We start from the raw sequence: 16,337 nt of genomic DNA on the forward strand, positions 1-16,337 counted from the left end.
CAACGGTTGGATTATGTGGTCAAAACGTAAAGCGACAAGAGTTTTTCAAACACATTTGAAATCAGAGTGAAGACTTCACGCGAAAGTTTATGTGAAACCTGAAATGCTTCATTCTTCACTCCGACGAAAAACACTCATACAAAAATGATTTTTGACTAAGCTGAACATGAAGAATAGGTTTCACCTGAACCAGCTCCACACTTCAAACCCCCCTTAATAGTACGGCGTTCCTATACTCAAGTGAAGAAAACGCTACGGAAAGACCTATGAAGAAAGCTACGCTTCACATTCTTCTCCGTTCTTCACTGAGTTCTTCATACTTCAAGCCGGTACCTGTACTTGAATTTTTAGGGGTCGTCGACGCTGGTTAAACCAACTATTCTGAAGAACTTAAACCTTAAACACTCCGTGTAACTCATTAGTTCCTCAATCATATTGTCATCATTCATCAAAACCCATACAGGGACAAGGTTTCCCTTTCACTTCTTATTCTTTGAAATCTCTGTGTAGATTTTTGTCCGTACGATTGATATTCAAATATTTCAAACAATGACATCAGATTCTAGAGGCAGCAAAGACCAGATTAGAAAATCCAGTTCGTTCTCTAGACAAAGACCACTCTTTAGACCCCCTCAAATTGATATGCGCCATTCATTTCTAGGTAAGATATGATCATCGATTGTGCAGGCTAACATATATGGACTTTGCACTTGTATAAATAAGGAAGTAAATTATAGCATCATTGAATTAAGGAAATAAATTATAGTGTCATTAAAGTAAGAAAGCAAACAAGGCAAGTCATAACAATGCTAACAGAACTGATCATAACAGACCAATGCTAAAATTGGTGTGCATTTTGTTAAATTCCAGTACTGGTTTACCTTCTGCTCACTCCGTTGCACAAAACACTTTATATAGATTTGTGCACTTAGACCAATGAATTGAGTAGTACTTCCTCCGTTACTAAATACTTGCCATTTTTTAGTGCAAACTTGAACTAAAACAACGACAAGTATTTAGAAACCGAAGGATTACTTTTCCTCATAAAATTGTACGCATTTGCATGCTATGGATTAATAATATATTTTAGATTAAAAAATTATATGAAGTGTTTTGTGTAACGAGGGGTACAACGAACAATGTATTGAGTAGAAGTAGTACTTTTCCTCATCACATTGCACGCATTTGCAGGCAATGAGTTAATGATGTATGTTAGATTAAAAAGTTGTGAAAACAAAAACGTAAACGAAACAAAAGACGATCCAATTCATTCCGAGAAAATAACAAAAGTAGTGGAGTGCGTACTCACATGAGCCTAGAGCTGCAAGTTTGTGACCCTTAGGGTACCCTCTGACCCTGCTTAGTTCAAACAAATGAACTAGTTTTTCAAAAAGTTGTGTCATTTTAAAAATTTAGTTTCTTTCGTTGAACTAAAGAGGCTCAAAGGACACCCTGAGTGTCACCATGTTGCACCTCTAATGGGCCACATCCACATGCATGTTTTGATTCGTTTTGGTTTATCCACATGAAGTTGCATTGATTCATCGTGACAGCTACTGTAGCAATGTATTCCGACATTGACGGACCACCAATAATATCTTGTGATCATTGATCAATATATAAACCAACTTAATTGAATCGCTTCCTTTCTTTGATTCTATATACTATACGTATACGGCCGTTTATCGGGACAAACATTTTTTTTCCAAACCAGCCCGCCGTGTTTTGAAACTCCCTTCACAAGTGTGAATTGTGAAGTATACAGATCGATTTGAATCAGCCCCGCCGATTACGTGATTCAACATTTTTCTTTACAGACGATCGAGTCTACATCAAACCTAAGCTAGCTACGGAGTAGATGCGTATATATGGTCACATGAATGTCTTCGATCCTGAGCGCCACGCTACGAAACAGTAAAGATTTGTAAAAAGGCATCTTTATGTACTAGCCTTTTCCAAGTCTATCTAAAAGTCGCCCTACTAGAAATTTCAAGTTTCAGTGCCCATGCCTACCCTACCCCACCTGTCTGCGTTCCTAGATAAAGACCATAAAGAAAGCAGGGGGAGGAAAAGGAACATGCACCCACGACGACACTCGGAAAGCTGGGCCTTTCTCTTGCTCCAACTTTTCATCCATCGCTCCCTGTCTGTCTTGTCAGACACTCGCTTAAATGCTGAGTTTATGATGAAAGACATGATTGAGAGAGAGAGAGGTGTGTGTGTGTCAGGTGTGGGCCCCGGCCTGGATGGAAAGAAAGAAAGAAGACGAGGTAAAAGACAGGACAGGACGGGGCAGGGGAGGCTGGCCATGGCCGCTTTGCTCTGCCACTGCATGTTTATCGCAAAAACGTACTCGTAGCAACGCAGACAAGCAAAGTGCCAGGGAAAGGGGACACGAAAGGAGAGCAATTTCTCTGCATGATAGTAATGCAGATGCACAGCACAAAGACGCGCAGCCCATGCACGTCCCCCGTGCCCGTGGCACACATATTGCTCCTTCTACGTACCCCCCCCCCCCCCCCCCCTGCTTGCGCCCACAGGCCGGCATGCGTATCCTTTCCCGGCTCTTGCCCTGCATGCCGCTCAGCGCTCAATCTAAGCCAACATGCCATGCATGTATGCGTCCGTCTCTTTTTCAGATTCGTTCCTTTGCCGTGAATCGGCACCCGGCGATCATTTCTCTCCGGTCGGCTAGCGGCTACCGCTGCGTGCTGCCTGCGATTATTAACAGCGGTTTGCTTGAAACGTGTATGCATGGCTGCAGGGCCTTTCTGGTCAGAGCCGCACAGTGTTGTGATTCAGCAAATGCACATGTGTAATGTATAATGCTTTGGCTGCATGCAGGCAAGCCATGTCATGCATGGCCGGCCGGCCGGCCGGCAGTGTCATAGATCGAATCTTGCCGCAAGAAGGATGCATGCATGCAACTATGCAAGATGGATGCGTGCACGGATTGAGTAATGGCAAGCCCGCTTTTTTTACATGACCGCCGGTGGCTGTATTGACAGTACCTTTCAGTATTCCAAGCTTATTCTCAAAAAAAAAAGTATTCCAAGCTTAGGCCTCTTCGCATGCGCGCGTGTAGAAGAAGCCCGGCTAGTTGTGTTGCCGCTTGGGCCTCAGAGGCTAAGAGCATGGCCATGGGCTGTTTTCAAGCGTTGGGCTTAGTCCGGAGGAGGAGTAAGATCAGAGCTGCCGGAGAATTGGGCTGGCCAGAACGTGGGTCTGGGCCACGTAGCACTGATCTGTCCTACCTAGTTACGGCTTCGGTGTTTCGAGTATGATATTTGCAATTCGGTCTATGAATAAATATAAAATTGTTAAGATGTAATATACGGAGCATGAATTAAGAGACATTGGTATAAGCCCTAAATGAATTTTTACCGGTCATGAAAGGGAACATCAGAACGGATTGCAAACAAATGAGAAAAGATGTTGCATGGGATTAATACCGCAGGAATCGATGGAACCGTTGTAAAGATATTAAAGAACCGGTGATGTTTTCACTAAATCGAGTCCTCACCTTTGAGTGCAGCTTCACGGGCGCACCTGGTTGCTGTACCTTTGAAGCGTGGGATCCCATTCCCATCACGTCTGCCGAAGAAAAGTCGCGAGCAAAAGAAACTCGGAGCAAGTGACATCCTAGTCAAACACACAAGGAGAAAAGGAAAGGCAACAATTAATCCACCCCCGTCGAGAGAAAAGACCCAATCCAATCCATTTCTTCTTCTTTTCCTTTTTCCCAAAACAACATTCTACAGCAAGGCCGGTGCACGGCACAGCGCAACAGCTACCAGAAGCACCCGCAGGGACCAAACCCTTGCGCAAGCCACAAGGCCGAACGAAGAGACCAACCCAGCTGAACCCGACCGCCTCCTAAAATCCCAATCCCTTCGTCTCCCTTCATCCCTTTCCTCACGAACGAATCGAATCACCCCTCCTCCTCCTCCTCTTCCACCGCGAATCCCGAGCCCTCTCTCCCTTCGCCCGCAAGCAACGGCCGGAGGGGGTGTGCGTGCGGGCGGGAGATGAGGTCGACGGACTCGCCGAGGTTCGTGCAGGAGCTGGTGCTCTACGCGGCCAGCGCCGCGCTCAGCTGCCTCGTCCTCTTCGCGGGCCTCCGCCAGCTCGACCCCAACCGCGAGTCCTCCAAGAAGGCGCTCCAGCAGAAGAAGGAGATCGCCAAGCGCCTCGGCAGGCCGCTCGTCCAGACCACCCCCTACGAGGTATGCATACCCGAGACCCAATCCCAGGTCAATCCAATCCGACCCCCTCTAGCGCCCTAATTTCGAATTGATGTGTCGCGTCGCAGGATGTGATTGCGTGCGATGTCATCAACCCCGACGAGATCAACGTCGAGTTCGACTCCGTCGGCGGCCTCGACGAGGTCAAGCAGGCGCTCTACGAGCTCGTCATCCTGCCCCTGCGCCGCCCCGAGCTCTTCGCCTTCGGCAAGCTCCTCTCCCCGCAGAAAGGGGTGCTCCTCTACGGCCCGCCCGGCACCGGCAAGACCATGCTGGCCAAAGCCATAGCCAAGGAGTCGGGCGCCGTCTTCATCAACCTCAGGGTATCCAATCTCATGAGCAAGTGGTTCGGTGACGCCCAGAAGCTTGGTAAGCGTCCCACACAATGTTGTACCGGGCTAATCCTCTTGCTAACGGTTTCCTGGAACTTTCAAGTTTGCTCCGTGTATGTCTGATCTAAAGATGCTGATATTGTGAAACTATGCCAGTGGCCGCCGTTTTTAGTCTCGCTCACAAGCTCCAGCCCGCTATCATCTTCATCGATGAGGTTGATAGTTTTTTGGGGCAGCGACGCAATACAGACCATGAAGCTATGACTAATATGAAGACAGAGTTCATGTCACTATGGGATGGTTTCACCACCGACCGTGAGTACCCTCCCTTTTTCTGTTCTGGCACGGTACATTTGTATATTACATAGTATTTGACACGCATACTATGAAAAGTAGCCGTATCTTAGGAAGCCTATGAGCATAGCATTTGTTACGCAGATAACAATTCAACACATGTCCCATCTTAGGGTTTTACATGACCACATGTCTGTCTGAAATTTCCTTATCGAAACTACTATTAATATATTAATGTCCGACAAAAGGTATTCTAATATTTCTAGTGTGAACATATGTATTCTAATATTCTAATATTTACTCCCGTGTTCAGTTCAGCTCAGTACTTAGTCTGACACATGCCGGTCTGAGGATTTGCATGGTTTCATCGCAATCAAGTATTTACTTTAACAAATTTACCTCGTAAAAGCGTGTATGGTTTAAAAATTGATCATTCTGCCATTCAAATGTTTTCATTTTGTGGTATTAGAAATATGTGCAAATTTACTTGCATGTTCGGTTGAACTTGGTTCCACACATTCCCATCTGAGGATTACATCATAGTTACCTGATTCGCAATTCTTTTGGTTTGCGATTCGCAATTCACTACCTCATACAAATCGGATTTGTTCGGGGCTATACCAGATCGGGTTCGCGGTTCACCACATGCAACTATATATACAGTATAACTGCAATAAAAAGAACAAATTTATTGTTTGCTAAACAAACAACTAACAGATGTAAAAGTGCCTAAGTCTAAATTGTAAAATAAATAAATAGCCCAAGCATTATTGGGCCAGAACAGCCTGACCAGCCAACATATTACATACAACTGGCACAATCCTGGACCACACACGTGCAATTGCACCCCGCTGCTAAACGCTGTTGCGGCGCCATGGCTGCCATCAAGGCTGCAGCCGTCTCCCCTTCACCACTTCTTCCTCCCAGGCTGCCTCCCCGTACACCCATCGCCGCAACTCTAGTTTCCTCTCTGCAAGAACCACCAGCTGCAGCCTGCTTATCCGGGAGGTGGTTTCCAGCACTGATGCTTCTGCTGCAGCCTGGGCGAGGAGACTCCCGTCCTGCTGACTCGTGTATTCCTCGCATACATAAATACTCGGCGTGGCAGAGGGCCGAGCCAACTCCAACAATGACCAAAACCATGTGTGTGGTGAGATTGGTTCTGTTTTGGATTCGCCTTGATTTGACGAATTGGGGGAGCAAAGTCACGGCGACCGGTAGCGAATTCGTACCCGGAAATGGTTTGAACAATCTAGATCGGGGTTCGGCGTCTCTTGTAACGAATCCTGTAACTATAGGTTACACATGATAGTACCCCATGAAAGCATGTATAGATGTATTGGCACAATCTAATTTTGATCGCTCACACCATGTGAATGTTTTTGCTTGTGTCATTAGAGTTTATATGCTAATTTACCATAAATACTGTGTCCCAATGGGGGAAGATGACTTCACACTAGCTGTATGCTTCATTCCCTGTATAACATTAGTTTTACTGCCTAATTTTGTTCTGTTCTGTTACGCTGCCGGATATGTTTATTAATGCCAACAATTTTCGTAGATTTTCAAGTATGCTTTATAACATTTGGCTCTATAGAAAGTTTCTGTATCTGTAACCGCCATTTTGCACATCATATTATTCCTGGACCTTACACCTCTGTTCGGACATCTCTAGTTAAAAAATTAGATAGCAGTTGCACGTTATGTGACAAAGGTATAGTTGTAAGAATAAAAATGAGCAGATAGGAGTCTGTTAAGTGTTTTTGTGCACATGTACTTAATGTATTGATGTGGCTAGTGTTGTTGCTCTGAACTGCCTATATTGATATGTATCTGATCTGTGATGCTAACTGCAAGCTATGGTAGTATGGCAATAGCATGTTTGCAAATTATATTTATCTGTGATGCTAACTGCAAGACAGTATCAGATACAGAAAGGATGCTGTAAACTTAAGAGAAAATAAACTACTCCCTCCGACCCATATTACTTGTCGAAATATTACATGTATCTAGACGCTTTTTAAACATAGATACATCCATATTTGGACAAATTTGAGACAAGTAATATGGGTTGGAGGGAGTAATAAAAAAGTAGTTTGGTTGATACTAATTTCTCATGTCTAAAATGGACATGAGATGGAAACGATTGTATCAAACAAACTTGCTGTGGTGCCCAGTTGGTTACATTGTACATCCAACTTACTATGAACAAAGTTCCTTACATAGTACTGAGCATCTTATGATTTATTTTTTATGGTTATGTAGAGAATGCTCGTGTGATGGTGCTTGCTGCTACAAACAGACCTTCTGAGCTAGATGAGGCCATTCTCAGGCGCTTTACGCAGATATTTGAAATTGGGGTTCCTGTTAGGGTTGAAAGAAGCAAGATACTTCAGGTTATATTGAAGGGAGAAAATATCGAGCCTAACATTGACTACGATTATATTGCCAGTTTGTGCGAGGGCTTTACTGGATCAGACATCCTAGAACTGTGCAAGCAGGCTGCATTCTACCCTATCAGGGAGATCTTGAACAGCGAAAAAGATGGGAGGAGAGCAGATGTGAGTATTGAGTAGTCCTCTATACGTCAATTAACTTCCCTTGGGCAATTTTTATATTTTGCTAATATCTACCAGAAGCATGGCATTTTTGGTGACCTGTGCTGTTAATTATCTACTCCCTCCAATCCATAATAAGTGTCTCATACTTAGTGCAACTTTGTACTAAATCTGAGACACTTATTATGGATCGAGGGAGTATTATATAATGCCAGACATGAACATCAGTTAAAATATTTAGTTGATATCTGTTAGGAATTCTGGCATTTATCTTTGGATAGTAACTCTGTAGCCATTAAAATAATTCTTCTTTACATATTGGTCCTAATGTTTTGTTTGTGATTGCTGGCTCAGAGTCCAAGACCCTTGAAGCAATCAGATTTGGAGAAAGCTTTGTCAACATCTAGGAAGGGAAAGAAGACTGCAAGCGGTACAATGTCAGGTCTACAGTCTCCTGTGTGGATTCGGCCATCAGATCCTGAAGATGACCAGGTACAGAATGCAATTTCTGAGATATCTAAGCTGATGTCTCGCATAGTTCAGAACAGTCAGTCGGAACCTCAAGAGCCATCTTCTCCTTAATCTAAAACCAGAAGGTTTTCGTTTTGCTAGATCTCGTGAAAAATCTGCAGTGGAGTAAGCGCTGGCATTACACCAATATCGTTAGGTTTTCTTACGCAGCATGCAAGATTCAGCATATGTATTGATTCAGTTAGCGTCATGGGGCTGCTCTGGTTTTTGAAGTTCCTGCAGCGGACAAGCTTGCACTGATGTCTAATTTTTATCTTGTGTGTCAAAGCATCAGAATTCTATCGTTATGTAGAAATAGTTGCCTATTCACCTTGTAATATCTTTTGAAGTTTGACTGCTGTAGCCTGTAGCAGCTGTAGGTCAGACAATACATAATGAAGAAATGAGCATCGTTCCATGGTTCACAAACACAATATTTCTTCTCATTCATATTGCCTGACTATTTACACTATATCTGTATTGATTGATATATTTTTTCTCAATGTGAGAGAGAACATTTCTCTCCTTGACGAAAGTGAGCAGTTCAGCTCAACATAAAGTAGCCAAGTGAGGAAGAAACGCTTCTGTCAAATCGATAATCGATGAATGAATTCACCATCCATGACATCCATGAGCTAGGACGAGCAAGAAGAACACCTGCTTGGTGTCTTCATGGCGCTGGTTTCCATCATGGACAGCTCTTGGGATAGCGACAGCCTCGTGCCCTTGAGCATCAGCTCGCCATCTCCTCCCGCACCCCCGTCGTCCACCTCCAGCGGTCTCCTGGACACGGCAGCATGAATCTCCTCAAGCAATCCCAGGAAAGCCGCCTCAACGTTATCCCCGCTAAGCGCAGACGCCTCGTAGAAGAAGAGCCCTTGCTCCTCAGCAAAGGCAGTCGCCTCCTCGACATCCACCGCCCGGCGTCCTACCGCCGCAACGGCAAGGTCGGCCTTGTTGCCGATGAGCACGACGACGATGGACTTATCGGCGTGGGCGCGGAGCTCGGCGACCCAGCGCGCGGCGTGCTCGAAGGAGTCCCGGCGCGTGACGTCGTAGACGAGCATGGCGCCGAGCGCGCCGCGGTAGTAGGCGCTGGTGACGGCCCGGTACCGCTCCTGGCCGGCGGTGTCCCAGATCTGGGCCTTGACGCGCTTGCCGGCGAGGAGAACGGTGCGGGTCTGGAACTCGATGCCGATGGTGGACTTGGAGTCGAGGCAGAACTCGTCCCGAGTGAAGCGCCCCAGCAGCTGCGTCTTCCCCACCCCGGAATCGCCGATCACCACCACCTTGAACACGTAGTCCTCCTCCATCGATCACCTGCAATTGCCAAAGGGGCTCTGCTGATGATGCTGGCTTGGTTTGGCTAGCTAAGTTAACTAGCACTAGCTGCACCTGTGACTTACGATCAGTGGTGGCATGCATCATCCTGGGGTACAACATATAAATAAGTTGGTGGTGACATGGGAAAGAGGGAGTGGTTGGGAGCAGAGGTTGCTTTGCTTGCTCTTGCATTGCTGTGCTAGCTCCTCCTGCCTGCCATCAGAGGTGCTGGTACTGATATTTTGTATATGTATTTTACTTTAAGGGTTATTTTCATATGGAGGGTGCTTTGGTTAACTGGAGCACTTGTGGTGATGAAAGGGAGGTCACAAATGATCCCTTGTCTCGTACAGGTCAGGCACCCCCGTGTCTCTTTTGGCACTCATTGTAGAGTACAGAGTACGCAGCACGAACACGTCTCAGACAAGCAGATTTGGTTTCTCTTTCGAAGATCAATATGGCTTTTCTCTCATGCATCGGTATCTATCAGTATTCACGAAAGTTGATTCGCCAGAATTTAAGGCGCCACGTTACTTCAATATTCTAAAATCCGTATAAGGCCATCCATGCGTGTCCACTCATCCGTTCATATCCAATTAATACTAGTAGTTGCTTTTGATAGGAAAGGACTTCGATGTGAAAACAATTACGGCGTGTCACCATGTGGCTATACAACACATCTTTAGCGGTTGAGGCTTGTCATAGAAAAACACCAGAATTGCAGGAAAGCTGGGACGATGTAAAGAAATCACCAGCAGTCAGCAGATGTCTTCACGGGCCTGATCCGAGAGTCCAATGCCACCCGGTGCTTAATTAACCTGATCACGGTCGACCACGCAGGGATGATCGAGCGATGGACGATACGTAAGTCTGCGTTGGCATGATTAATCCAAATGCCAAGTTGTACTTGTACAATCCTTTTTCTTTTCGAAACTAATCTGTACAATCCCTCAACTGCTCCTGCTCCCTAGCAAACAGTGCAGCAGCTGCCTGATTGGCGTATAAGTCTCGTCTTGTTTAATGTTTCAGTTGGTCTTGTACGCAACGGCTCAAGTATATGACAAGGCCGGCATTATCCATGCATAATGCCATAATGGGGCTAATGCGACGCGCAAAACAATAATTGTTTGTTTTAGTTGTGAGTACTCACTATCCAGAGAGAGACCCCTGGGTTCCGAGTTTGACTTTGTTGAACAGGATATGGACAGACATCTGGACGGCGTCAACAAATTTTAGGCATATTTGGAATCAAAAGAATTCTAAAACATAAGAATGGAAAAGATGGAATAGAATACCATGACATGACAGTGTCCTGCAGTGATTGAAAACAGAGATCATTAATAGAAGTTCTCTGGTTGCACCATAGAAAAAATATAAGTAGTACTGTACATAAAAACCAGTGTATACCACGGTTGTTATCAAAGGATTTTTTTTTTTCCAAAAAGTAAGAGCCCATGCTAGAATTCTTATGAGATTGGGTATGACAAAGCAACCAATAGAAATTTTGACGAATAATGTCTTTCGAGCCAAAAGTATCTATACAAAATTTCCTATGAGGAAAAATTCTACAAAATGTTGCGAACCGGTCAGTTCCTTGCGGTGGAACCATCACACCTTGGTTCAAATTCAAGTCATAAACTTGGCATGAGTGGTCGCATTTTCTTGAATTTATTTCAGGATTTAACTAGCAATGTTGCTTCAGTGGAAGTGATGTATCACTCAACTACAAGATGTGCATCATGGTGTGACGAGGACATTCCCTAGTCCTTTATTATCAACTCCAATTGATGATGTTGCTGCACAAGACAAGCCCGATGAAGTAGACTTGAGCCAATAACAAGAGCACGTGCAAAGCTACTTGAACAACAGGCGAACTCACTCTTAATTGAATCTGATGTTTTAATTGATGAGAGCTTTATACTACCTAAGTCTATGCATTTATGTATGATCAGATTTGAAGATTCAAGTATTGCACGTAGAGGAGGAGAGTTGCAGCAAGATCCACTGCTGTTGATTTCCAATATCAAGAAGAGCACGAGGGAGGAGAGGGAGGCCGGCGCACCACATGAAGAGGAGGAAATCAACCAGTAATAGAAGTTGTCGTGGCTGATGCTAGGACAAGTCATACGACACGTCAAACATGTCTAAGGCATCAGCGCACGTCGAGGAGCATGTCACACACATAGAGCTGCCTACGACAAGGTTTATTTGCCTAAGTGTGAGTTGGACCTGTGTGCTCATAGTTGGGCTGAACCCAACATTTTGGGTCAGTTTGTATTAAGTTTGGGTTGAACCAAGTTCGAGTCCAAGACCTTCTAGGTTGCTGGACGTCCACCACCTCTATATAAGTTGAGGGGTGCCCACGATTAGGGTTAGACCACGTTTAGATTATTCAGAACATTTCGTTGAACTGCTACAAGCATTCATCTGAATATTCCTCTTTGATTCGATCATGCATTTATCTTCACCACTTTGTTGCGATCTGGTGTTTTTGCTACTGAAGATTCAAGTGCTATCTATTGTTCCACTGGGAATTGGTAGATTGCAGAACCGCTTCGTGGTCGGCGGCTACGTGCGCAAGCGTGTGGTGTTGCGAATATCAAATAGGGTTGAGAATTGTTGCATTGGCAGCAAGAGACCAGCCAGAGATTCGTCAGCGTCTCGCGAGTTATCATCCATCCACAACGAGCTCAACAAGAAGATCGGCCCACCCCTTATCATCTTGGTATCAGATTTCTAGCGTTTACTCGGTGAGCGAATTCCATCCCATAGATTAGTTTTATTTTCGTCCGATACAGAAAGAGCCAAAAAAATATTAGGATTAGATTTTTGCCATAGCCTAGTTTCATCGGTTCATCTAGTTCTTGTGCTGGTCGTAGTCCTTCCTTTGTGTAACTTTATCTTCCTGTCGTAGATAGGTTAGGGTTTGTTTCGTGGAGTCCTTGTTCTAGTTGGAGTCGACGAGATCTATACTGCTTTCGTCCACGTCAAGTTGCAGTTTGAGTCCTTTTTCAAATCCGAGTTGAGTTAGTTTCCTACTCGAGATCGTTTTGTTCCAATCCGAATCAGCTTAGAGATCGTTTTCCTTTTCCTTTTCCGTTTGTTAACCCTAGACACAACATTTCTAACATAGAAGTGTAGGAACCTTCCCACGTGACTAGCATATTTGTGCTCTACGGGCTGCTCTTTGCTTTACCTTTATACAAGTTTGCTTCCCATACCAATCCGATCTATAAGTTGATCTGAGTCCGGAAAGTTCGGCCGCAAGGAAAGAGGAGAGGGACAGCAAAAAAAAAAGGTCTGGAACCCTCTCCAAATTTTTTTCGAGCCTATACTGATACACTTTCGAGATTGTTTTTAGCCATCCGCCGTTGTAGCGGGAAAATTTTGAGCAGAAACGTGGCCGAAATCTGTGCTACGAATTTGCTGTTTTGAGTTGTTCTACCTACTAGTTGGAGCAATCTTGTGCCCGGATACTTTGAGCTTTGCTAGCGTCTCTTCTAGTGCATTTGCAACACGAGCGTTACTCCGACATATATCATAATTCTCAGCTCGTTCTTTTGGTTGCTTTTGCCCCATTTATCTTTGTGTGTGTGTTTTCGGTGAGTTGTGTGTCATACGATCAGCACTTGGATTTATGAATTGGTGTTGTTAGATATACTCACCAAACTCCACCATATACCCTGGTTTGTCGTGTGATAATCTCTCTCTTGGTATTTGCTTCATGACATCCGAGCACGTTCTGCCCATACACCGGTGAATGAGGATCTGGAGTATCGTGTTTACTAAAAAAAATATCTACAAAATTCCTTCAATCCAAATCCAAAGAGGCCCTTAAGCTGGAAACCGTAAGCCATCGAGCGAGCCAGGATTCATATATACAACTCGTAACGAAGCATAGGAATAGGAGAAATACGTGCAGGCAGCAGGTAGGCAGGCACCAGTACTAGTAGGCGCGGGCGCGGGCGGGGCCGCTGGAGGAGGAAGGGCGCAGGACGAGCAGGTGGTCGCAGATGGCGGCGAACTCGGCCATGACCTCGGCGACCAAGCCGGCCTTGCCCTTCCGAACCAGCATCCGCACCAGCGCCCCCACCCTCGCGTCGAACACCTCCTCCTCCGGATCATGCCGCCCGCGACCGCGACCGCGAGGTGCTTGGAGGAGGAGGGCGCGCGCGTGGCGGGAAGCGCCGAGCAGCGTGCCGGCGCGGATGGACGCGTCGGCCAGCGCGGCCGCATATCCCGTGGCGGCGCGGGTGCTGCTGCTTCTGCTGCTGAACTGCGCCGGGAGGGACGCCGGAGCAGCGGAGGATGATGACGAGCGAGCGGGTGCCCTGGGCCGGGGCGCGGCTGTGGCGGTTAGGCGGGCGGAGATGGAGGAGGGAGGCGGGTGCCTGAGGTGGAGCGCGCGGTGGTGGTGAGGTGGCGGCGGCGGGAAGGAGGGGAGCGGCGCCCCGTGGTGCAGGGAGACGGCCGCGTCCATGGCAGCAGATCAGATGTGGCACCGCGCGCTTGGTGGGAAACCAACGAGTGGTTGTTTTGAGCCGGGCGCGTGCTCCCGGAGTGGATTGGATTGGACTGGACTGGACTGGGAATTTCGGTGGGTGGACGGGTGGAGTCGACGAGGCGGACACGGCACGACGGCCCACGGACTGGACAGAACCGCGGCCCACGTATGGTCCAGAGCGGAAAGGGCCGCCGTTTTCCTTCTTTTCCTGGCGGGTTCAGTTCATCCGGGCCGTTTTTCCACGCAGCTCTCGTTAGCCGTGACAGCTACGGCACTGGACTCCCTTTTCCTCCTCTCCCTGCTCCCTTGAAAAAAGGAAGCGTTTCTCCGTTTGGTGGTAAGTTGTCTTAAAATTATCAGACGGAGATACGAACTCCGACCACCCGTGTCAGCCACCACGAAAAGGAAAAGGAAAAGGATACAGCAAAATGGCGGGCAAGTGACCCAAGTGTAACAGAGACACACACAAGCTTGTTTGCTGACCCGGAAGGTCGCGTGCAGCTCCAGAGAGGATCCTCCACGTACTCCCCCACCTGAAGTTTTCAGGGGATCGGATCGTTTTGCACCGTGCGTTTGCTCTGCACGACTGCACGTCTATATATTCAGTTCAGGGAGCCATAGCCAAGTGGTGGTCAGTAATAAAAAAGTACTACTTGATCACTGCAGCCAGCCTGCAGGGTCTGTCAACCAGATCACTGATCAGGCCTGACCCATTTTTATAAATCAACCGATGCTGCATCGGGGGCCCCTCTCCACAGGGTCACACGTACGATTGCTTGATTCGATTCGATTCCAGCCAACAGGTTCCATCACTCTCCACTCCCACCACCCATGGTTTTCGCCTCAAGCCTCGTATATAACGCTGGTTTGGCTTGGTCCGTTAGCTAGCTGCCACCGTCTACCAAACAATTAAGCGTGCATAGAAACAAGCACGCATCGCTCACCATCTTCCCTGGTCTCCTCCTACTCCCCACCCCAAGAAGAAAGAAAGAAAGAAAACAGCCATGAAAGAGGTCGCCTCCACGGCAGCGTTGGCAGTGGAGGAGGAAGAGGAGCGGTACGTGAAGGTGGCGTCGAGGTTCTTCCGGGTGAAGCCGGCGGCCGGCGAGACCCGTCCCCGGCGCCACCACTACCTCGACTCCTGCTTCCTCTGCAAGAACTGCATCCTCCGCAGCCGCGACATCTTCATGTACAAGTAGGCGACAATTACTCACGGATTGATTCCTTCCTTCATCTTTCTTTCTTTCTTTCTTTTTTCTACGGGGAGATCACGGCTGATTCCTTAGCGGCGTGGCTGATTTGTGTTTTCCCGTGCGCAGAGGGGACGCGGCGTTCTGCAGCGAGGAGTGCAGGCAGGAGCAGATCGACATGGACGACGCGCTCCACGCGGTGGCGCGCCGGCACAGCCGCCGCCTCCTGAAAAGCGAGCCGGCTGGCACGGCGGCGGTGGCGGCGTCGAGGCCGCCGGCGATGATGCACCGCCGCCCGACCATCGCCAACCTCGGCGCCGCGCGCACTCCGGTGGCCGCCAGCTAGCTAGCTTGACGGCGTGCAGCTGCGCACCATGGATGCTAAAAATGAACTGATCGGCGTAGCGGCGATTCGGTCAAGTACTAGCAAAGAGGGGAGAGATGTATGATAAAGACTCGAGAGCTTTAGTTCAACGGGTGTTTAAGGTACACAAGTTATGATGATCGGGCGACATGTACAAGGTTAAGAAAAGGGAAATCTCCCATGTTATTGCCGCCCGGGAGTCAGTGTGGAAGTAGATCATCAGCTGTGCATATATACGATCGATCTGGTTGGCACACCTCCCAGATTCGAGTTGGATTTGAGTGTGTGTTCTTGACAATGGTTGCTGCCTAAAAGAGTGTCGTCATTCCGACTTCCAAGCATGCACGACACACTTTTCTGAGCTTGTGTTGAAGCTTCAAGTTTGGTCGTGTCGGACTTCACTTCAAATGTTCCGTCTATCTTTTGCTTCCTTTTACTTTCATATGGATAATTTTGGAATCCGCCAGATATTTAAAGCAGCGAGGAATTCATGATGCTGAGACATTAAAAAGAAGGTCCAACGACAATTCATGATGCCATGACATTAAAAAGAAGTTCCAACAACAACTTGTCAAGTGGCTATCGTATAAATGCTATGTATATACGTTTTCATTTGGAATGAAGCAAATCACATGAAATTTTTTGTATACAACCAGCAGCATTCTTTAGATCCTATAGGAGGTTTGCAACCTCCGTTCCTAAATGTAAAAAGTCTTAACTTTGTCTTAAGCCAAGACATGGTGGAGTTTTCTTTTTTGACATCTCTGCCAGCATAATGCATCAGTCTGCAACAAGACATGTAGGAAAACAAAACTAACAGACATGAATGATCGTGCTACTTGCACACAACCAAGCGCGCCAATTGGCAATCTATTTTCTACGACCCAAATTAACAAACTTATCACGCACCAGCAGGAATCAGTTACTTAAGATATTCTTGGAGCTGATGATTGACGAGAATGATCACACACAGAAGAAAAAATAAATGAACAAATAAGCGATAAATATAAGGCGTTGA

At 46.7% G+C, this 16,337-nt stretch overlaps 4 protein-coding genes across 6 annotated transcripts; 2 read left to right on the forward strand and 2 right to left on the reverse strand.

Annotated features, from left to right (window-relative positions):
- Positions 1 to 3,773: 3,773 nt before the first annotated feature.
- Positions 3,774 to 8,384, forward strand: LOC100836934 (ATPase family AAA domain-containing protein 1). Of its 2 annotated transcripts, XM_003563517.4 has the most exons (6): positions 3,774 to 4,226; positions 4,313 to 4,613; positions 4,733 to 4,891; positions 7,136 to 7,431; positions 7,783 to 7,920; positions 8,041 to 8,384. In XM_003563517.4, the coding sequence occupies exons 1-6, from the start codon at positions 4,029 to 4,031 to the stop codon at positions 8,047 to 8,049; spliced, it is 1,101 nt and encodes a 366-aa protein (XP_003563565.1). In that variant the 5' UTR covers positions 3,774 to 4,028; the 3' UTR covers positions 8,050 to 8,384. The 2 variants fall into 2 exon arrangements, with proteins under 2 accessions (XP_003563565.1, XP_010227470.1); XM_010229168.3 differs by having other exon boundaries at positions 7,783 to 8,384.
- On the reverse strand, positions 8,360 to 9,576 carry LOC100836823 (ras-related protein RABA3). 2 transcript variants are annotated; one of them, XM_024462239.1, is made up of 2 exons: positions 9,334 to 9,576; positions 8,360 to 9,258 (listed from the first exon to the last, which is right to left on the reverse strand). In XM_024462239.1, the coding sequence occupies exon 2, from the start codon at positions 9,249 to 9,251 to the stop codon at positions 8,574 to 8,576; it is 678 nt and encodes a 225-aa protein (XP_024318007.1). In that variant the 5' UTR covers positions 9,252 to 9,258; positions 9,334 to 9,576; the 3' UTR covers positions 8,360 to 8,573. The 2 variants fall into 2 exon arrangements, with proteins under 2 accessions (XP_024318007.1, XP_010227468.1); XM_010229166.3 differs by having other exon boundaries at positions 9,345 to 9,574.
- Positions 9,577 to 12,957: 3,381 nt separating this feature from the next.
- Positions 12,958 to 13,830, reverse strand: LOC100837131. The gene has a single exon (XM_003560502.4). It carries the CDS (start codon positions 13,739 to 13,741, stop codon positions 13,208 to 13,210), a length of 534 nt encoding a protein of 177 aa, XP_003560550.1. The 5' UTR covers positions 13,742 to 13,830; the 3' UTR covers positions 12,958 to 13,207.
- A 613-nt stretch (positions 13,831 to 14,443) lies between these two features.
- On the forward strand, positions 14,444 to 15,738 carry LOC100837238. Its single transcript, XM_003563518.4, has 2 exons — positions 14,444 to 14,960; positions 15,085 to 15,738. The coding sequence occupies exons 1-2, from the start codon at positions 14,770 to 14,772 to the stop codon at positions 15,299 to 15,301; spliced, it is 408 nt and encodes a 135-aa protein (XP_003563566.1). The 5' UTR covers positions 14,444 to 14,769; the 3' UTR covers positions 15,302 to 15,738.
- The last annotated feature ends 599 nt before the right edge of the window (positions 15,739 to 16,337 follow it).

This window comes from Brachypodium distachyon, chromosome 1 (genome assembly GCF_000005505.3).
Source record: "Brachypodium distachyon strain Bd21 chromosome 1, Brachypodium_distachyon_v3.0, whole genome shotgun sequence".
Lineage (NCBI taxonomy): Eukaryota > Viridiplantae > Streptophyta > Magnoliopsida > Poales > Poaceae > Brachypodium > Brachypodium distachyon.

Excerpts from the sequence above, each read along its gene's own strand:
- LOC100836823 (XM_024462239.1), bottom strand. The coding sequence starts at position 9,251 with ATGGAGGAGGACTACGTGTTCAAGGTGGTGGTGATCGGCGATTCCGGG.
- LOC100837238 (XM_003563518.4), top strand. The coding sequence starts at position 14,770 with ATGAAAGAGGTCGCCTCCACGGCAGCGTTGGCAGTGGAGGAGGAAGAG. Across the intron at positions 14,961-15,084 it reads CGCGACATCTTCATGTACAA|AGGGGACGCGGCGTTCTGCA; the intron begins GTAGGCGACAAT and ends TCCCGTGCGCAG.
- LOC100837131 (XM_003560502.4), bottom strand. The coding sequence starts at position 13,741 with ATGGACGCGGCCGTCTCCCTGCACCACGGGGCGCCGCTCCCCTCCTTC.
- LOC100836934 (XM_010229168.3), top strand. The coding sequence starts at position 4,029 with ATGAGGTCGACGGACTCGCCGAGGTTCGTGCAGGAGCTGGTGCTCTAC. Across the intron at positions 4,227-4,312 it reads TCCAGACCACCCCCTACGAG|GATGTGATTGCGTGCGATGT; the intron begins GTATGCATACCC and ends GTCGCGTCGCAG. Across the intron at positions 4,614-4,732 it reads CGGTGACGCCCAGAAGCTTG|TGGCCGCCGTTTTTAGTCTC; the intron begins GTAAGCGTCCCA and ends AAACTATGCCAG.